The sequence below is a fragment of the Bombus pascuorum genome, chromosome 15 (genome assembly GCF_905332965.1).
Source record: "Bombus pascuorum chromosome 15, iyBomPasc1.1, whole genome shotgun sequence".
NCBI classification, from domain to species: Eukaryota; Metazoa; Arthropoda; class Insecta; order Hymenoptera; family Apidae; genus Bombus; species Bombus pascuorum.
The window spans coordinates 3,807,385-3,829,292 of NC_083502.1; the positions used below are offsets into that span (position 1 = coordinate 3,807,385).

Sequence of the window (21,908 nt, forward strand, 5' to 3'; positions counted from 1 at the left end):
TCAGCTTTGCTATTTAACATTTTAACTTCAAGACTTTGGAACTGAAAATTCAGTGACTGACGTGGTTTGGCTTTAGATGTAATTCTCCTAACATGGATAGATCCCTATAGATATAATCTTATTTTATGGATAATCATAGCTGCATTTATGAAATATCGAAATACTTTAATTTCAAGTGTATTTCCTACATTTTTAAAAGCTAGTTTGATCTTCCAACGTTGTTAAATTTTTGTATAGGGAAAACTTGCAAATTCGTTGTTTTTGCACTCTCGTTATTAAAAACACTATACAATCAAGGATGAAATGTTAATGACTTTTGTTATTGTAATTCTCGGGCATATTACACCTATGTTATGCAAGGATAATGTTTCAGGATATTTTTATGGAAATTTGGAGTAACAGAGACTGCGTGAGGAACTCCGACCATTCTCGGCATTTTCTTGGATAAACATTATCATCCCGTGCGGCAGCAGAATGACGCGTTGCTGAAAAGAAATAATTATCAAAGATGTGAAATTAATTGTAAACGTCATATACCTGTGTTAATTGAATATTGCTGCTCATCATTGATTTTGAAATAAGCGTCTCTGGGTTTTAACACGATTGACAACATGTTTCTCAATTCTTCCTTTTGAGATTGAATTTTGTCTCTTTCGTTTCTCCCTTTTAGTTCTGAAACTTTAGTTCATGAATTACATTATTATCGATATTATTGAGATTATTTCAACTTTCCTCAATACTCAGTTCAATGTAAATTTATCTAATTCAGAATTTTTATCTCTTTTTTCTCAAAACTATTTGATCTGTTTAATCAATCTGTGCAATAGATTGTTTATCGTTTATATATAAATATATTTCTTCTTTTTTTATATTCACAGTTTTTAATTAAAGTCTTATTGTCTCAATTTTCCCAAAGTTCAGTGTGTTACTTAATTACCGGGTCCAGTGGCTCAGAAGAGCCGGAGTGCCAGCATATTCTTCCCTCTGTTGCAGTAGTATAGTAGTAATTCTGCAGGAATTTTGGTAGAAATAGTTGGGCCATTGTGAAAGATCAAAGCGTGTTTGAAGTTTCAAAAAACTCAGGTTAAAAGCGTTTTTAAATGAAATTGGCATTTTGAACGAATTGACAAAGAGAAATGTGAATTAATTGACTAACAAAATTGTGAATTAGTTGTTTATACCGTTACTAGTTACTCAACATTGTTTACCTAAAACTTTCTTTACATCGCCACTAAGTTTCACAGCTTTAACTTCTTTAATTCGATAATCATTGCTTTCCATAATCTGCAAATTTAAAAAATTGTAAAATTAAATACCTCTAAACGAGTTCCTCGGAAAAGGTGATTAAATTCTTATCAATAAGAGTTACTGTAGAAGTTTCAAGAAGTTATTTGACAGCTTGTCAATTTCTCCGTTAAAATGAACTTCTTGTCATGACCTTTCGAAGAAATTGAAGCGAGCTTTTTGGAATTTGCGACGTTCGTAGCATCACGAAGCTCGTAGTATCACGAAGCTCGTAGCATCACGAAGCTTCCACGTAGTGTCACACAATGTGTTCGGCATTCGGCACGTGACTCATCGTATTAAGACAGAAACGCGCCTTTGTTGGCCCTTCAGGGCATTAATTACAGAGATGACACATTGCGGAGTAAACCAATTAATAGCGTGACATCGGCTCCACTTTACTTTCAACCTATTGCCTTCTGCGTATATAAGACCTTCTATATATATGTATGTATGGTTTCCACGGGACGATCCTCTATCGATCTCTTGAAATGGTCTTTGGTGTCATCAGGTCGTTCAAAGATATTCCTTAGGTCTGCGAAGTTGATATTGCCAAGCGCAGATTTCTTTTTGCAAGAATCGAACGATATTCGTTTGTCCACAATTTGGCCACATTTTACATTTGCCTAATCAAAATGTTTATTTGTCCACACTTGAATTAAAGGTTACCGCCAAGTTAAGAAATTTGTTGTCAGTACCACCATGAAGATATTTCATTGATTTGTAAATGGGATATAATTCATGGGGATGCTGGTAACAAATTTTTTAATTTCTTGATAATCTTTCTCTGAAGGGGTGGACAAATGAAAATTTTGATTGGACAAATGTAGACAAATCGTTGAGAAACAAATACTGTTTACTTTTTATAAAAATCCTCACTGAGGATTTGCTCAACCTCACAGACTCATCGCCCTTTGTAGTTTACTTGTCCGTTTCTGACTTCTTCCTATGACTTCTAATGTACATCATTTTGTGCAGTGTCTGTGTTGGACCAAATTGTAATTTAAGTTGTGGGCCATTCAAATGAGAGTCGAGTTTGATTGAGATTTCAGATTACTTGGTTTATCGACTGCATCTTTTTTCATTAAGAAATTTTCAAAATTTTATTTCGTCAATGTTATTCTTGTTCTGATTTTGAAATTGCAATATAGCTCTACGATACAATTTTTTTAATTTTATTAAAAAATTTTATTTGGGTCACATCTGTACTTACTGAAAATTGGAGCAATGCTTGCTGATGGTAGTTCTTTATGAATTAGGTAAATACCTCTGAAATTTTTGTTATTGGTTGACAATTGTTGATTTGTCTGAGAACATTATTGCAACATGACACACAGTGTCCTAAACTTCAAAGTGTTACTAAAATTATAATTATTTGTAAATCATCTTCAATATTTTTCGCGCACCATTGGCTGACAGATGTCGATTTCTTCTTGAATATTATTAAAACGTGGCACAATGCCCATCCACGATCAAACAAGGTCTTCTTTACGACATTAGGAACTATTTCCAGATCTTTATTATTCCATACCCCACTTGCTCCATATAGAATTTCTTCAACAAATTTCTTTATTCCAATTAATAAGTTAACAAAGATACAATAAAGTTGTAGAAAATCAAGTCAACTGATTAAGAAAAATCTATTATATATGTAAAAATTAACGTGTCTACGTTATTGAATTTAGAAAAACCTATTTTTTACAATTTTCTAATGCGATATACCATACATACCTCTTCAGTAAACGTCGATATTTCTAGAATAATAATTATGAAAATTTTATTATGCCGCCAGTGTCAAGGATAGGTTTCTGCAATTATTATTGTACTTCGGTGTATAGTCGTTCATAGAGTTGCAGCTACGACCGTACGTGATTCTGTATCCTCCTAATTACTGTTATTTACGATCACTATTACAGTAATCACGTTATCTGATCGTTTGTTTCAACAACGGCCCTGCGTGTATCGAGAATTAATCTCTCAAAGAGATTAATGTTGCAGACAAGGTGGTTCGTTATCCGTGGCTAATAATCTGGTTGTCAATTCAAAGGAATCGGTAGTTTAACCTCGATGCACCCTTATACCTCTAACTAATTTGCATATTTTGTTAAAGTTCCACTAGAGCATTATAAAACCTGCACAGATATCATTTTCCTCTCCCTTTTTATTGTGCGAGTCCAATATTTATTATTTCTCGCATAATATTAATATAATCTTATTAATATTATGGATATCATATAACATATAATAACAATGCATTTACATATTTCTTCCTGGAATATCCTTTTAGTCAAATGTTCCCCTAACTATGACTTGCGTTGCTAAAGAGCCTGGAATAAAATTTTGAACAATTAGTTGTTTCTGTTGTCCAAGTAGAATGAGAAGTGGGTATGTGTAAGATACTGAAGAAATTGAAGACCTAGTTTCCTTTGAGAAACGATAGTTATAATAGCAAATAACTTGGAAAGTATTCTTTGGTATGTTGAATTTTATTGAATTAAAAGATTGTATCAGTTTTAATTGCTATAATTTTAATAGATTCCAGAGATACGAAAATAGGAGGAAGTATAAGCTGAAAGCCACCCTAAGGCGAAAGGCAAAGATTATGAGTAATACTAATAATAATAGTAACTATAATTCTATTATTATAATTGAAAATTTACTACTGGAATTGTAACTTCATTAGTAGAATTCTATTGTCTTTTAATTACCACAATACTGTTGTCTCATCGTCGTTCAAAGATGGTAGGTATTTTTGCATCATAGTGTCTCACAGTTTTGCAATATAAAATGGGAGATGATAGTTGCTAGAGTCCAAGGAACTATGTGGACCATTTTCAGTCCGGCGAAAATTACTGATATTTACGTAGCTCTGTTCCCAGCTTCTCCGCTCGATAGTACATTTAATTGCAGCTAGATTAAAGTTCAGTGACCCTGCTGAGTCTGGAAATAAACGTGGGCTAGCAAAGTAACATGCGAAAAGCGGGGTTGTTTCGAACAAGTGCTCCGTAACAAGCTTCAGCTATGAGTGATGAGTTCTACCACTAACGAGCCAGGAAGCCGCTCCTGTATACTTCCATTTTTCGTTTATTATCTGGTTTTCTTTTTTTTTTATATAAAAGAAATAGGACTACCTTGTGTATAAAACCACATTTCATTTCTCTCACTTGAGAAATTATTCTGTTACGAGATCTGCTAAAATATTATTGAGAAATTGAACTATTGAACAGATCGTAAAACGAAGCCACAATTCTTTAAGATATTTGTATCGTAGACTTTCGTACAGTTGCTTTAAAATGTATATGACACGTTATTTAATATATTATCACATGATTCAATTATTTAGTTATTATACATGATTCAATTTTTAGAGATAGAAATACTCATTAATATCTTCTTCTTAGAGAAAAGATGCGGCTAATCTAACGCAGTGCATATTTAAAATACAATCATCCGGCTCAATTCATTATTCATTTCAACTGAAATAGAAATGCAAAAGCAGGCGTTAAAACGGAGAAACTCAAAGAAGAGAAGAACATACCACCATACCAAAGAAATTGGAAAGCTACTTGCAGTTGAAGATTATAACACTTATCAAAGATGCAGTTTGCTTTGATCACATGGTTGCATGCTGTTCAACCCAAAAGGGAAAAGGAAGAGATGGCCAATTGACTGATAATATATATATATATATATTTCTATATATATATATATATATATAGAAAAAGTGAAAACATATGATGTAATTGCAAAAAATGTAACAAGCTACAATTGACGAGAAGAAAAATATTGCAATCAATTTGCGGAGATAAAAACAGAGAAATAGTATAGGGTGGTGGGTGGTAGCAACTATCGAAATGATCTGAAACGAACAGACCGTAGAAGTCATATAAAAAGGGATGCTCTTTTCTATGTTTGTGAAACTCAAGTACGAAACTTTCTTTTCCCTCGTTTCTCCCTTTTTCCAGTTTTTGCGCAGAAAATCTTTCTTCCCCTGCTTGTTTCATTAGTAAACTACAAGGATAAAAATGTATAACTTCCTTGAATTATTACTTCTTTATAAATCTTTCAACTTTTGTACAAGTTTAATGTACGTCTGGCTTGCAGAATAGCAAATCTTCATTTGGAAAAATGACTTTAGTAATTGATATTGTCTAATTTGTTAGATGCGAGAATTTATAATTTAAATGAAATGCTATGTATCTACGAGATCTAGTTTTGAATGTTACGAAAAAATTAATATCGATACTGACTTACTTTCAAATTTGGGAACATTATTACAAAATTGGTTCAGACTGTTACTACTTTGGAATTATCAAGGATTGAAATAATAAGAAATAATAATGTTTAAAGAATACGACGTTCAACATTGTGCAACTAAATGAATGGAATCTGTTTCATCGACGAATTTTCAATATTTCTCCTTAGTGCTTTTGATTTTCTAAATAAGAGTAACATTTGTTCAAACGTTTTATTATTTCATAAAAATTCCTTATAGAATTGCTATAAAGTGTAGTTAGAATTTACAATGCACTACAAAGAGTCAAACAAACGTAAAAGAGAAAAGATGAAGAAGCTGGAAGAACAGCTTAATTTTCTGCATGACGGACCAAAAATAATTCCTCTGGTGACATACCATAAACAGACTGCCTTATCTGGATATCAGTACAAATTCATATTTTTACAAACACTAGTACGTTCTATGACATAAATACTGTGAGCTGGAAGTTATCTTAAACCGGGAAGCAAGCGTCATAACAAATAAAATAATAAATAGAATAGTAATATTTATTGCACCATACGTACATTACAATGTTTTCTGATATAATACATAGTATTATAATGGAGGTCTAATAATAGAGAAAAGTAGCCAAATACGGAATATCATTTTGTTTCTCAAATGTCGTTCGTATAAAATCAATCACGACAAAAAGCACTTATTCTACTCGCTTTTCTGTGGTTGCTACGAACGTTTAAAAGTTCTTTTCTCCATTGTATTGATTTAATCCTAATCTTAATTTGATACGCGAATACACCAATTCTTAAAAATTAATTCCCTGGATTTCTCGTTAAGAGCATTTTTCCATTTCCTAGGTGACCGTTTTAATAAAAAGATTCAAATTAAAACACTAGAGACTCCTGATTTGACTATCGTTTGGATAACCAAGGAGAGAAAAACAACTCCATATACAACAGCAGAGTTACTGGCGTGTTCACAGTTAAAAGAAATCGTCCAGTCAATTTAATAATTTGAGACTGTTCATTTATGATTACACGTACATGTGGCATACACCAAGCTAAGTGTAAAATCCACCAGCCACTGATTATCAATATTATGATAAGCACCTTACTTTGGACTTATTGTATATTTTTGCATTGCGTACATCTATGTATCTTCAACATCTCCACAAATGAATAAAAATCCTCAGTCGTAAGAATCGAGGATGGATTTTAGCATGGAGTGTCATCAATTATGTCGTTAAGGATGAAAAGCTTGGCTGGTGCGATTGCATTCGCGTGCGTGACCCCATTTCTGGTTGTGTCGCGTAACCGGGAAGCCTTCAAGTGTGTCGTCCGCGGCTTCGCGAATCCACTGCTTGCAAATCCCTAGGATAAGGCCAGATTTATTCATGATTCATCGCCGTTTACCCGTATTTTATTATCGCCCGTAGCTTTTACGAGTCTGTCTTTTACGAGACCATCGTCACTGCAAAGAAGACTCCTCATTGTTCTCGTGTTCATGGCAATCTGTTGGCCTCTCTGAATACCTCGTCAAACTTTAAGATAGAACCTGGCGGTGATAGCCTACAATATATACTGGATTACGTTTATCTTCTCTCGTTTCTTCTCAGAGACTTAAGAGCTGTTGTAACGCAAATATAATTTCGCTTTTATTTTCGATGGATGTTTAATTGACTGTTCTTTGATTTAAATACCTCTTTAAGAGCGGACCATGTAATATGTGAATTAAGAGCAGAAATATTTCAGTTAAGAGATCATTATCATATTATTTGTTGTTTATCGTCGCACCCATTAATGAGGTGTGCAATTTGAAATTTTTATTCTATTTGACACAGTTACAATCTTTTACATGGATCATTTTTATATTTCAACGAGCTGAGTATTCTTTAATAAGAATCTTTTTACTTGTGTACGTTTTCTTGATAAAAAATTTTTATTTTGGAGTTTCAATGTCGTTCCAGTTAGAACGATTTTATTTCCTTCATTTGAGTAGCTTTTGATGCTTTGATAAAGTGATATTTCTAAGTGATTAATTGTAGGAAATTGTCGTACAATTTTGCTGAGTTATTTGTTTCATTTATTATGATGATTTCTTTAAATATGGCGGTGTTATTGGTACACTTTTTTGACCCTGTTACCATCACTCTTTTTATTTTGGACATTTTCTTTAATCAAAACTCCATCGTCTGCACCGCAAACGAGACAATTCTCTCAGGAGATACTAAAAGTAACATTTTTCCCAGAAACCTCCCAGTATATTCTTTCTCACGTATCTATCTCCACAACTAATTAAACTCTCCATTTCCCATTCTTTTCTACACTCTACTTAATTCCAACGCACGATTCGCAGACAGAAATCTATAGAAATGTCAGAATCGTTAAGAAAAAATAATTCCAAATTTTTCAAACAAATTTTCTAGATCTCCAATTCCATGGCACGAATCTTTAGTAATTTAGACATTGGCTATCAAAACAGAGAAACGTTTCTTCTCTCAATGTATTGTTTCATATAATTTTCATTTTGATTTCTTTAATGCAACATAAAGTCCAAAATAATGGAAGTCTATCGATCAAAATTTCGAGAAAATCATTTATTGCTCCTTTTCTGTCATAGTTTCTTAATTTTTAATTTTCTTATTCCTTTTATTTCTAAATTATCAATTCCGTTGATTTTTCCTGTGTATATTATCGATACATATAATAATACAGCTTTATATTTATATTTTTAACATAGTTATATCATTTCTACTTTGTGATTTTTCATGGCATTGTTTACATTTTAAATTATATTTATTTTATTGTAAGCGAAAGCGCAACACCAAAGTATATGACGAAACGAGTTCTTGCACCCCTTCAGTGATCAAAGGATGTAAATATAGATGACTTTATTAAGTATAATCATAGAGCTATTTTACGCGTCTTCATATTTTAATAGTAAATAATTAATAATTTAATGGCAAATAATTATAACTGATAAATAATAAATCTAATATCAAGAATTATACAATTAAGTAAATAACAGTGGGTGGCGAGGATTTTGTTTTATAATTTCGGTGCCTAACACAAGAATAATATTAATAGAATAAATAATAATATTTATTATTGTATTTATCCAAAAAAGGGCAGCAATTCTTCTGATCTAATATTAACCAAATAATTGAATCGCAGCTACTCTTTTTCCTAATTTTCCTCGGGATCACTGGTCTGCTTTCATCGTAAAGGAAGCGAGGGTTGTAAGGTAACTTCAATTTCGGAGTTCTCAGGACATCAAGCCCATACCATTGCCATTGGCATTTCCATTTTCTTTGTGGAAGCCTAGCATTCTTGCCAATAACGAAACGAATCTCGTCGAAGCTTGCAAAGCAAAAAAATTCGTCAAAGGAACGTGGTGCAAAGGCAACCATAAATGGGTAGCGTATTCATGTCAATGAAAACAGATGTCAGTAATACGTGGAGGATCAAGAACCAGAAGTCTGTGACACAGGATTGTTACTTTAATCGTGTAATTTTCTGTGTTTCTTAGGATTTACTACTGTACATCTTAGTAATCTTAATTGTAATTTTAGTTTATTTTAAGTATCTTTAGGCTCGTGATCTTTCATAGTCATATTATAATTTATAATAGTCATAATAATAGATAATAATGATGGACCTTCTCGAGCACCATGTATACACAATTGAAGTGATTCAAAGTGTTTCAGATCCCATTACCAAGTTCTCATTTCGTATTATAACTAATTACTAAACATTTATCGGAGCAGAAGGAAAGAACGAGTAGATGGGCAAATTGAGTTTAGGAAACTTGATCTGATATTAGATGAGAAATTGATTGGAAAAAGAGCTGGATAATTATTCGTAGAAGGTGACTGATGGTTTAAACCCTCATAAAGGGTAGGGCCTCTCACTCTTGGAATACTAAAAGAGAGTTAATAAAATGACGAACAAGGACGTGGCCTTTTGGGTTTGCCTACGAGTCCATTTCAGCCTTGGTTTGCGAAATCGTGATTATCTTGTTGATTTGATTGACCATGTTAGGGCCAATTCAATTACCAGTATCGAACAAACCCTATCGGAGGGATTCTGTAAGTCGGAATTGCGAGGGCTTCTAATTTCACCGTACGACAGCAAATAAAATTATTGTTATTGAATCTATGTGTTTCTACTTAGATTTGTAAATCTTTTTAGGCGGAAACAGGTTTATTTTGTTCATAAAAAGCGTGGAATGTATAAAAAGTAGTAATACTATATCGAATACTATAATCAAATATTTAAATAACATTGTGGGTCATATAAAACGAAGGAGGTGTTGTAAATATAAAAATGGTAAAGATATATGTAGTGTAAGCAATACTTACAAAAAGAATCGAAAAAATTGATGAAGAACTAAAGAGAATCAGAAAAGTTCTTTCTCAAAATACTTGTTAAACTTACATACTTAAATCTTGTTTTATTTTGGAATTCAGACATTTATGAGGAAAATCGATTCACATTTTATTGTCCGTAGATTAGGGAAAGTACGACTGTATGTTTGTATGCGATTTATGTGTCATAAAAGATAATTTGTTAGATGTGGTATTTCCACATGGCCTATAGTATCTAATTGGCAAAATATAATCCGTTTCAGGGTACGGAGAGTAGAACACGAGTACGGTGTGCTGATTCAAAGGGCAAACGGAATAAGACGCAGCTGGTAAAATGAATGGCTACGTAAGTTTTATAGTCAAACTACTATCATACTAACAGTACAATAAGTTTATTAGAATTATTGTTATTATTATAACAATTATTATATTGTGTTATTTGATATATTGTATTATATTACATTGTGTTAATTCATAGTATATTATTTATCACGTTATATTTTGCTATGTTATATTATATTATAGCTACATCACAGAAGTTGTACTTGGCTTTAATAATAACAAGTAAAATAGAAAGAAATAGAATTTTACTTTACTATTTAAATTTTATAGACTGAAGTGTGAAGTTGAAAATCGTTAAGATATTCAAAGTAAAATTTTTTGCATGTTTGAACCAATATTTGGTACATTATGGTTGAGAGTAACGACCGTGGTGGAGAATTCCTCGCCGAAAGAAAAGCCAGAAATAGAAGGAACAGTATGGAAACGAAGCTTTCTAGATAGTCACGAATCCCTTCTTGTTTCGATATAAATCCTCTGTAAATATCAATAATCCCTTTGTCACAGAGGTTACTCATTCATCTTCTGTTTTCTCTCTGTACTTGGAAATAAAACAATCACGGTGCTTGAATTTTCTCTTGAAAATCAAGTCCCTTTATACTACCTCTCTATTCAAATATAGTCTTGTCAATATATTGTTTGGAACTGCCATATTAAATTTACCTTATGTATGTCATATAGAATTTTTACTCTTTGAAAATTACTGTATAGACTGTATAAATGGATTTTTATGCAAATTTATATCATTTTAAATGAACACAGATGAAAACAGAAATTGGATAGGGTGTGTATTAAACTTTTCAATATTATTTGCATTAAATTTTGCAGTTCCCTTTCTTCAAACAGAACAATATAGGGATCTTCGGTATTTTTCTGGACTCTGCTGTTAAATTTATTTCATTCTTATTCCATAGTGTTATTATCTGTCAAGTTTGAAACACACACGTCTTCGTTATATAAACATTCTCTTATCCGAAGGAAAAATTGTGCTCTGGTATTATATCAAAACTGTGAACTCTGATATTACAGTTATTTATTTTCATCCTGCGTGGTTGTTATTTTTGGACTTATTATCTGAAGTATAAGAACATTCTTCTACAATGTGATGGAAGATCGTTATAGCTTTAATATAAATATCTTAGTACGGAACACTGAAAACAGAAGCCAACAACTAATCCCTTCCGAATCCTTATTTTTCTTCTTTTGAGAAAACTATTTGTCACCAAGAAATTGCACACCGTAATTACAATTACTCAGGAAAACGGAAACTAACTCCTATTTGGCACTTAGTTCGTCTCCATCGATTGAAAAATACACATATTATTGGAAAGACAGATGATTAATCATCATTTTTGTTCCTATCATGAAACGAGCCAACGAAAACCACAAGAACTCGTTTATCCAGGAACAAATTGCGTTATATTTTTTTAATCAATGAAATAAGCTTTCATCGTGTGGGAAAAATACGATATTTCATAAAAATTCCACGGTGCTCATATCATTCTTGTTTTTCATGCAGCCAATCCTATATTTGCTTTAATTTATGTACATTCCATCTCATATAGAATTTTGTACATAGTTGCATGCATTGTGTTTACAATTTTTTCCAATCAAATTATCTTATCGAATGCTATTTTTACGTTCTGATTATCGCATTCGCTGCTATGAACATGAAGCGTCATTTAATTATTTTAATTTAATTGCAAACAATTTTGACGAGACGATCGTTGTGTCTTTATGTATCCACGTCTTGGAATTTGACGTTGAGAAAATGAAAAAGAAGTAATGAAATAATGCGTTGAAAGGAAAACATCTTTTTCTTCTTCCAACTAAATCCTATAAATTTTATGAATTTCAATGGACAATTACGAATTGTCTTGTTTTGAAATTCATATAATATCATAGACGTTTTTTTGACAAAACAATATGCGTATAAGTTGTCATTCAACGATGTTATATATATGTTTTTATACTACCTTTTACAAATTGTATTTCTGTATTTTTTAAACTTTGATAAAACGATATACGAGTAAGTAACTATAATTCTATTTCGGAGAAAGGGTGTGGAAAATAGCAGCGAATGAATGTGAGTAATGGAAAAAATTGTGAAGTCAGCTCCCTCCGGCACTTCACAGTCGAGCAACATACGAGCTACTGGCATCCACTGAATTTCCAGGATTTTCCAATTGCAACTAGAAGAATTGCACGCTGCAGGCGATTTTCTTACGAGATGTTGAAATATATGTACATATGTTACCGTTCGCATTTGCATGGGAAATATCGTCGACACCCGTCGTTTGCTCACCAAATATTTCTACAAACTTGGAAAACTCGTTTCTGTTGTTTCATCCGTGAGATAAGCTTCCCTTTCGAACACGTGAACCTTGTTAGATAAGCTTCCGCTGGATTTCTGAATCCTAGTATAGCATTCTGTGGTTCGATGATCCAGCTGATGTATATTTTAAGATTAACTGGCATGTTGTAGAACAAAAATAATCGGATGTACAAGTCTTGTATTCTCTGGGATATACTGTGTATGGGTATATGTATGTATGTATGTATATATGTATGTATGTTGATATACAAGGTGGCCGATTTTAACTTATACATGTGAATTATTGGTAAACTAGTTGCTGTATGAAAAACATATTCGGACAATAATTTAATGATTTTGAGTGGGACATAATCTGATGCGATTACTTCCTCTGTAAATAAATGCATGTAGGTCATATGAAGATTATATACATTTTTATACTTTACTTTATACTTTGGATATTTTATACATGTTTTTCATACATCAGATGCATTTCTGCACTTTCAGATTCCCCATAAATGCATCAAAATCCGTAGTCTAGTTATCACTCTGTGAGTAGAATGATAAGTAAATTGAGAAATGTATGATACTATAAATATATGTTTCATATGTATAAAATACACAAATACTCTTATAATACATAGATAACATTTACATTTTATAAAATTTTATTGATATTTCATTTAATTTCATTTTGTAAAGGATATTAAATTTATTGTTAAATGTTGTCACAGATTTTATTGAGCACAATACACAAAATGAATTTTGCATATAAAAATAATACAGTGTCAGCTTAACGAATTGTTAAGAACGCTTTCAAACGAAGGTATTAAACATATTGGAAAAATCCGTTGATCATTGTAACTTGGTCGGTGGTCCATTGTGACCAAACACACAGTGGATTAACAAAAAATATCAGGTTTTGTTCTCAATAGGAGCCGTAAAAGATGAAAGAACCTGGTCTTTGAATTTATTTGGGTCTCGTTGTCTTGATTACCGGTGCACTTGCCAGCGTACTCTCTGGAACTATTATAAGCCAGGTTTGATGTCTGATAATAATTGGATGAGAGAATAGGGTTGGTTTGTTGCAGTGGAAACGGTTAGTGGGCGGGGATCTGTTGGTTTATTTTCGAAATTAATACACAAACCATAGTGCAAGCAAACGTAAGGGACTTCCTAGTCCAGAAATAATTCCAAATTCTGGTTAGTTTAACCCTGTTATAGTCTTTTAATTTTTATGGTCTTCCAATTTCATTTTTGTTTTAAGAAACAAAAAGATTTGATGACTACTGCAGAAGAAAACAAAAAGTCATATTTTTAAGAAGGATTAGTTTTAAAATGCAGTGTTCCATTAATTAATTAACTTTCAAAAAGATTAATGCTTTTAATTAAATTCACTTTTTCCATAATTTTAGAAGTATTTCTTGTGGTAATATCAAAATACCGAGAATATTAAAATATTGTTTGTTTTTCCAATTACACGTTTGCTTCTACAATACTTGTGTATCTCGCAGCTTCTTTTCATTCTAAATTATTCTATATTGAAACATGGCTTTCTAGTTATAATATGATATTAGTATCTGAATTATCATATTTTCCTTTATCTTTATATCAAATACTATTAAAATTAAATAAATTTACAAAAACAAGTTTCTCATATTCATCTCCTGAGAACTTCATTTCTAATGCTTTTTAGAAAGATCTTACAAGTTAGGAAAAAACAAAGCAGTCTTAAAAAATGTTTCATCTTTTTTTCAGGAGAACGTAGACTTTAACAAACCTGTGAGCCTCAGCGATCAGAAACGAACCCTGAAAATGAAAGCTGACCAGTGCCATAAGGGTAACATTTTATCGTCTGGTGAGTGTTTTATCTCCTCCTTTTTTTTTTATTTTACTAGTGATATCGCATGCATTTTATCAAATAAAACTTGAGGACTAAAGGCTCCCGAAATCGCTTTAACAAAAGTTAATAAAACATTCTTCATACAATAGTACACATTTTTCAATTGCAACATTGTTAGAGATCTACGTCTCTTTCTGTGTCGATTATGTGTTTAGTAATTTTGAAAGATTTCCTTAAAAAGAAAAAAAAATAAAGCTGTTTTAGTAGTTATTGTAGTTATAAATAAATATTGACTGCTGTGCATAATGCATAATGCTGAAAATATGAATGACGTTCTAAAATAATTAACAGGAACTGGAAGGTCGAGAGTTTCAACGACTACTGACTTCGATGTCGATTAAGCTCATAGCCAAGGGGGTTGGTACGGCTTAATTCGAGTTATTTCATCGAATTAGACCATCGGCAGTTACGGAAGTGTAGCTACGTTTGGCAGCTGACGCTACTCCTCTAAAGCCATTCTCCATTTCCATGGAAAATCCCCTAGATATCTTCGGATATTGGATACACTCTGATGCAGTTTAATTAAAATTATATTGTAATTTCTTCGTTCGATCTTTCCTCCTGTAATGAAATATTATCTAATTTAAAGCAGACATCATAACTACTATTAGAAAAATTATACTATTAGAGCTAATTTCTTTCCTTACAAAGTTTGAGTTGCGAATAACTATTATGGATAATTAATATATATTCTCGATATTTATTATCAATATTTCAAGATTCTCAACTAGAAGGATCAATATGTATTTTCAATATAACATCATCAGTATTTGTTGACAATATTGTCAATCATCTAAGAGCATTCTTAGTTCATTCCTTAAAGCCAAATCTTAATCATCTAAGTATCTAAGTATATCTACATCTTAAGCTCTTATATAGATTGCTATACATATATCTACATCGGCCTTTGGAATTTCGTTTCTCTTCGTGTTTCTTTGGTTCGCCTATCTATCCACGCGGAAAGCTTTATGCTTCCCTTTATGAAGTTTACCAGTTCCCACGTTTTTCGGTTGTTGCTCTTACTATTTCCGTGCATTCCTTATTTCTCAGTGTGACCCATCTGATTAATCTCACAAATACAATAGCACGCTACTAGTCTGTAGGCATGTGATAGGAGTTTGAATGAAAGCGTAGATAAGGTATAATGAACGAAGAAGACGGGATAAAAGGAAAACGTAAAATCGGAAGACAAGAGCTACGTACAACAATAACAGCGAATAACATAACTTCAGACCATCTTTTTCTTCCAATCTTTTTCCTCGCTAAAATATTTGGAATTTTTCTTTCATCTAGCGTGAAAAGTATTTTCCTTTCGATAACGCAGCCTTTGATATTCGAATATTATATATACGGAATTTGTTAAACATCTGGAGATAGCATTTCAGATAACATTGAATTTCGTGTTTGGGTAATGAAGATACCAACGCCAATCCTGTAATTAATCATTCAGCGTGAGTAACACACACAAATATACTGCTTCATCGGCTTTGAGCTAGGGGATTTCACGATCATTCCATGAATTTCCCATGACCCGTTTGTAACGAGAAATTTATGAAACGCGACAGACGTACCAGAAGTGGAAATTTAATACGAAACCACCCAGCTCTCTAGTGCTAGTCTGGCTATTTGTCCCACACGCTTTAGTGTCGCGTGTAATTCGAGAGAACAGGCTGGTGAAAAATGCTGAGAATTTAAATGCCTTTCGAATCGTAAAAGGATTTGGTAAATTCATGGGTCGTTTCCCGCTGCTAGGGGAAAATTTAGCATGAAAAAAAACGACCGAGGAAATGGAAAATGAAGCTTGGATTCAAATCAGGATTTTCGTGTCGGTCGAGGGCTTTGCTACCTCATCCAATTATAGTTTCGCACTGCCAGATGCGGGCAATAATAGTACTTGTTGCTAAAAAATTGTTTCTCTCCTTGTTCCTATTTTCAACGCGTCCTGTAATCACTGAACTTCGGTTTCTAAATTCACATGTTTGAAGGAAATTGATGGATTTAACTCCATTAAATTGACTCCATTCAACGCATGATACTCTTTCACGAGTCAATAATGGGTTGCTCAGTTGCCACAGGATTAAAGATTGTCAGCGAATCAATCGAAACTATAGATTTTATTCCATAATTTGCTCGATAGGATTGATTTATTTTTAAGATTGTAATAATCACGATATCTTTGTTGAAGAGACAAGAATATAATATGTAATATAGTAGAACAAAGTATATTTTGAATCGTATTAAATTGAGTAATAATTTCCAATTGACAAAATATTTTGAAATTAGTAAATTTTGAAGAAAAGCGTATCGAAAATGGTACTGTTTCGTGCGTCACTGTCATCTTCATTTTTATGCAGCATGTTGCTATTTTATAGACAGAAAAAGATAGTACAATTGAGCGTTCTTGTTAACTTAGATCAAAGGTATACAAAAATAAAAACAGTAAACACAAATTATAAAAGTGGACATTAAGGAATACTTAAAAAGACTATATTCATAGAGGGTGCAATGAAGAGTAGAGCAATTTGTCTAGAGTAGTGAGAGACGTATCTTCATTTAATATATAATGTATATTATATATATTATATATATATATATAATACATAATATATTTTAATAAAAAGTATTAATTGGATTGGAATTTCTTTCTTACAGTTATTAGCTGATCATGTTTTACATTTTAATTCAAGCGAAGAACTACGTGGACTGTTTAATTAATTAAGGGGGATGTCTTCGTCCTTGAATAAAACAAGCTCCGTAGAAGTAAAAGAACACGAGCAGATAATGGATTGAAAGAAAAGGAACCGACCAGACTGATATAATAATTAAATTACGAGGCATCGTGTGACAGGAAGCATATATTGATACTAATCGCTTAATGAAAAATCGATTCGTGACAAAGCTATTCTGTTAACGAGCCTTTTCGGATCTCCCTGTTAAAAAGCAATATAGTAAATAGCTATCACGAATTAATTTCCATTTTAATTATCACTTAACATTGTTTTATCAAATAAAAGACACGAAAAGAAGTATTAGATGTCTTTTAACATCTTTAAAGCAATTTCGTAAAAATTGCATAAAAGAATTGTGTAACTTCTTTTTCTATACTTTTTCTTACTTTAGTTAGCAATACAATAATTACAAATTTTAGCTACAAATATCGAATTTCCTTTGTAACAAATGTGAAAAAAATTAAGAAGCTTACTCAAAAAGCTATACTTTTTCTTTAAAAAGTTGTTAAAGATTAAACAAATTTCGTTTATATCATATTTTCCTCAAATCACGCAAAGCATAAAATTTGGCACATTTAGATGATCTTTGTCGATTAATTTCAAAGTACTAGAATGATCGATAACGTTGAGATATCAGTTGCGCTAATTCCCTTCTACTCGTGAAATTTTATACCAACAGGATTGCAAGTATTGCTTTTAACTCCGGTTTCCAGCTCCTCCTTCTTTTCCTTTTTTCGAAAACTTCGAACCCGATAAATCAATCTTGACGTCGAGATAATTTACAAGGCTGTCGATGGGGTGATAACAACTCATGGAGAATTTCGATTCAGTGGCTTCGCCGGGCGTGTACCGGAAATGGGCCACGCGTGCCTCAGGAAACAGATGAGTCAGAAATACAATAACGCTTCTACGAGTCACGAAAAGTCAAAGTGGCGAATTCCTCTACTTCTACTTCGGCGAAATTATGATTTTAATCATCCTGCACTTTTTATTAATTTCATTCTATATTAATTTAAGATTAATTTAACATTAATTGTAAAAATGCTGGATTCATCGAAGCAAGATTGGAAAGTTTACTTTGTTCCAGTAAGAGAATACACAGAATTTCGTTTTGATTTTACAATTTTATTTCATTGGACTGTTACGCGTATACAGTAGCGTTTTGTTTCTTTTGTAATTTTTTAGAAAATTGCTCAGAAAAATGTTTATTCTAGAAAAGGCAAACACAATGAATTTGTTAACCGCGTTATCGATTGACGCGATAAAAAATGTTGTTTTCATCAGTTTTGTAGTTTCATTTCGTTGAATATCTCATAATGCTGTACTTGGAGTAATAATACTATATAGTAGGAGATAGTGGAAGTATGTAAAATTAAAATGCGACAATATTGGATGTAAAATCAAAACATTCGCTTGACGTCGCGCATGACCACAAAAGAATTCTTTGAATAAAAAAACCGTCAAGATCGTTCAGTTGTCACAATGTCTCGACACGATACATCGAAGTGTCCGTTATTCGACGAAAAATACACCGGGCAAATCCCGGTTCGTTTCGACAACCGTTTTCATTGAAAAATTATTTTTGTCCATGATATCACTGGCTCGAACCAATGGAATTTTATTTATCAAGAAACAAATTAAAACTTCTTTCTTAAATTCTGAGAAAGAAATTCTAAGATACTCAATTCCTAATTTAATTAACCATATCTATTAAGATTCCGTTGCTACGGAATTTTAATTAAAAAATATTTATCAAGAAATAAATTCAAAATACTTGACAAAGAGCCTTTGTAAAAATTCTACAGATCTCTATCGTTACCATAGCCAACAATATTTTCATGGGAATAATATTACTGCATATCTTAATTAAGGAGTAAATTATAAATATTTGATTAGACCTTAATCACACAATTATAATTACGCTACTTCACTAGACGATTAATTATAAAATATATTTATATAGAAGTGTATAAAACTGTTTAAAATATTTGTAGAGAATTTTATATAAAACGTGTAACAGGAATTGCTTTGAAGTTGAAAGCTTTTACCTCTGACGAAAATGAAAGATCAGAGTCACGTTTCGGCGAAACGAAGAGTTTTCGAAATCAGAGCAAAATTAAACGAACTTTTGAAAGCCGAGTAAATGTGGGATGATGATAAAAAGCTCCTTAATCCAATACCTTCCCATGAGTGATATCAAATGAAAACCACGCGGTCAGCTTTTTTTTTTCTTTCGTGCACACGCGATACCATAGCGTGATATATTGCTTCCCTGCCGTGTAAAAAATGAAAATAACAAAACATAAAGAATGTCATGGTGTGCAGGCTGGTGCCCGGAAGTTTGGGATGAGATATTGTGCTGGCAATCAACTGCACCTGGGGAGTTGGCCATCCTGCCCTGTCCATCTTATATCACTGGGTTTGATGTCCAGGTAATTATCATAATTAAAATTGCAATTCCTGGAATTTCTAATGAAAACTTACTAAAATGTTGCCTATTATATTGTTGTATTGCTATTATTGAATCATTAAGGATCATAACAATAAGGATCATATCTAGTTATTCTAGAAATCTAGATTAACACTTTAATAATGAATTTGAACGATTCCAACTTTCATGATGTGTTTCACTTGTACTTCATGATCTGTTCTAATGAATATATTTGAATTTTCAGGCGAATGCATCCAGGGAATGCATGTCAGATGGCCAGTGGTTTTGGAATAGTAGTACCAATAGTACTTGGAGCAACTACAGTCAATGCTATAGAAATTCATTGGTGACTATTGTAATGACACTGCCCGATAGTCAAAAGAACAACGGCACTCTTATTAAAGTAAATGCTTATGAACACTACTAAATTTATCAGTGACATTAATAAGAAACCATCCAGAATGAATCCACAGATAGCATATTTAATTGAATGGGTCGTTAGGAAATATAATAATAATAATACTACTGTGGAACCAGATTCTGAGTTTTTTGTTATCATCTTGGAAGTTTTAAGAAACCTTGACGACTTTGAAGCTTCAAGACTTCATTGATCATGAGAAAAAAAACTAATCTGTGGAAAAAGGAACAGAAATGTCAGAAACTCGTTCAAAGGAGATAGAAATCGATGGGAATTACGCGAATGAGGTCAAACATTTTTCAAAAGGCAGTCGATGATTAGAGACTATTTATTGCGTTCCTGATATAATTCTCAGAATTGCTTAGCACGACGTAAAATCCCATTACGTGTAATTAATTCGATAGTGTTACAATCTTTTGTGAAAAACGGCGAAACAGAATATTGTATCATGGTCAATTTGCTTTCGTAACAAAATTAGTATGTGAACCATATCGATGGCCTCTCTTTGATTGAAACCTGCGGTTTATCGATCAAATTCACGCAGACTAATTTCCCCCGTGCTTCATAATGTCTCCAATCACCTTTGCAAGATTTAATAAACATTCTAATTAATAATAACTGATGTTTCAGAAATTTTTTCCGATGGTAAAGACCATCTCGAAAGTCGGTTATACAGTCTCTCTCTTCACTCTGGTGATAGCTTTCTTAATTTTGGTTGTGATCAAGTAAGTATCAGCTCAAGGATATGATTTTTTTATTCCTTTTTTTCAATTTTTAATAAGTAGCTTATAATAAAAGGTATTTTTATTATTTAGAGTTAGAGCCTATAATATTTAAATTTTTCTAATCCTCCATTTTGACTGTATTAGGTTGTCGCATGAGTTTGTACTAATACTTACAATTACTGACTTCCATACATTAATTCACATATTCTACGTTTCAAAGTATAACGTTGAATTAATTTTATTTCTTGGGGGTAAATCAAAATACGAGTAATCCGACCGTCGCAATTTCATCAAGTACAGAAGAGAATTTAGTCAGAGAGAAATTTTTTTTATGGCGGATTCTCTTTTTTTCTTATTCAGCAATTCTCTTATCATCTGCATCCACCAGACACTTTTAATACTAGTGTTTTTTATAATTCCATGCAAGAAAAATTAGAAATACAAACGCATGGAACAACTTATTAATTTTATTTTAACTAACATGTTTCAATATCTGATCTTTAAAATCCCGAATCATTACTTTAAGTTTATCCCAAATTGGACGTAGGAAATTGAGGTGCCCCCGGAATATGCTGCACATGCATTTGTTCGCCTCGTTCATGCTCCGCGCGTTTATGGCGCTGATGAAGGACGTACTGTTCGTCTCTGGAATGGCCTTAGCTTCAGATGTTATGATAAAAAATGGAAACACATATTGGCTAGTGGACGAGAAAGAAAACAGCTGGCTGTGCAAGGTGTTCACCAGCTTCTGGCAATACTTCATCCTTGCAAACTACTTTTGGATATTAATGGAGGGTCTCTACTTGCACAACTTAGTCTTTCTAGCACTCTTCACCGATATAAACTCAAGCATCATTGGCTACGTTTGCCTCGGATGGGGTGAGCATCTCTCAATAGCTATTTTCTGACTAATGTAGTAATTCCTTGAAAATTCTGAGCTTCTCTAAATCTTATCAAGTACATTGTTCATTCATATGATATAGTTAATTCATATTTCTGTTTTTGTTCTTTCCTTTTTTTATTTTTTTATTTTCTTTCTTTTTTTTGATATTAATGTGGTAAGAAATATCAATTTTGGAAGGACTTGCATCATGAAAGATAGCACTGGCGATGTGGACTTGTCGTTCGTGTTGTCTTATGGTGTTGCTTAAAGTTTCCTAAACTG

The 21,908-nt window shown here is 32.4% G+C and overlaps 1 protein-coding gene across 4 annotated transcripts in view; it reads left to right on the top strand.

Moving 5' to 3' along the window:
- Window positions 1–21,908, top strand: part of LOC132914828 (parathyroid hormone/parathyroid hormone-related peptide receptor-like) — a 30,985-nt gene that overhangs the window by 3,628 nt on the left and 5,449 nt on the right. For 2 of the 4 annotated variants that reach the window (XM_060974261.1, XM_060974258.1), the window contains exons 2-7: window positions 10,148–10,230; window positions 14,296–14,395; window positions 19,495–19,601; window positions 19,845–20,003; window positions 20,649–20,743; window positions 21,270–21,622. In XM_060974261.1, coding sequence (XP_060830244.1) covers window positions 10,219–10,230; window positions 14,296–14,395; window positions 19,495–19,601; window positions 19,845–20,003; window positions 20,649–20,743; window positions 21,270–21,622 — 826 coding nt within the window. In that variant the 5' untranslated portion in view covers window positions 10,148–10,218. The remainder of the gene's footprint in view (window positions 1–10,147; window positions 10,231–14,295; window positions 14,396–19,494; window positions 19,602–19,844; window positions 20,004–20,648; window positions 20,744–21,269; window positions 21,623–21,908) is intronic. The other 2 variants (XM_060974259.1, XM_060974260.1) reach the window with 2 other exon arrangements.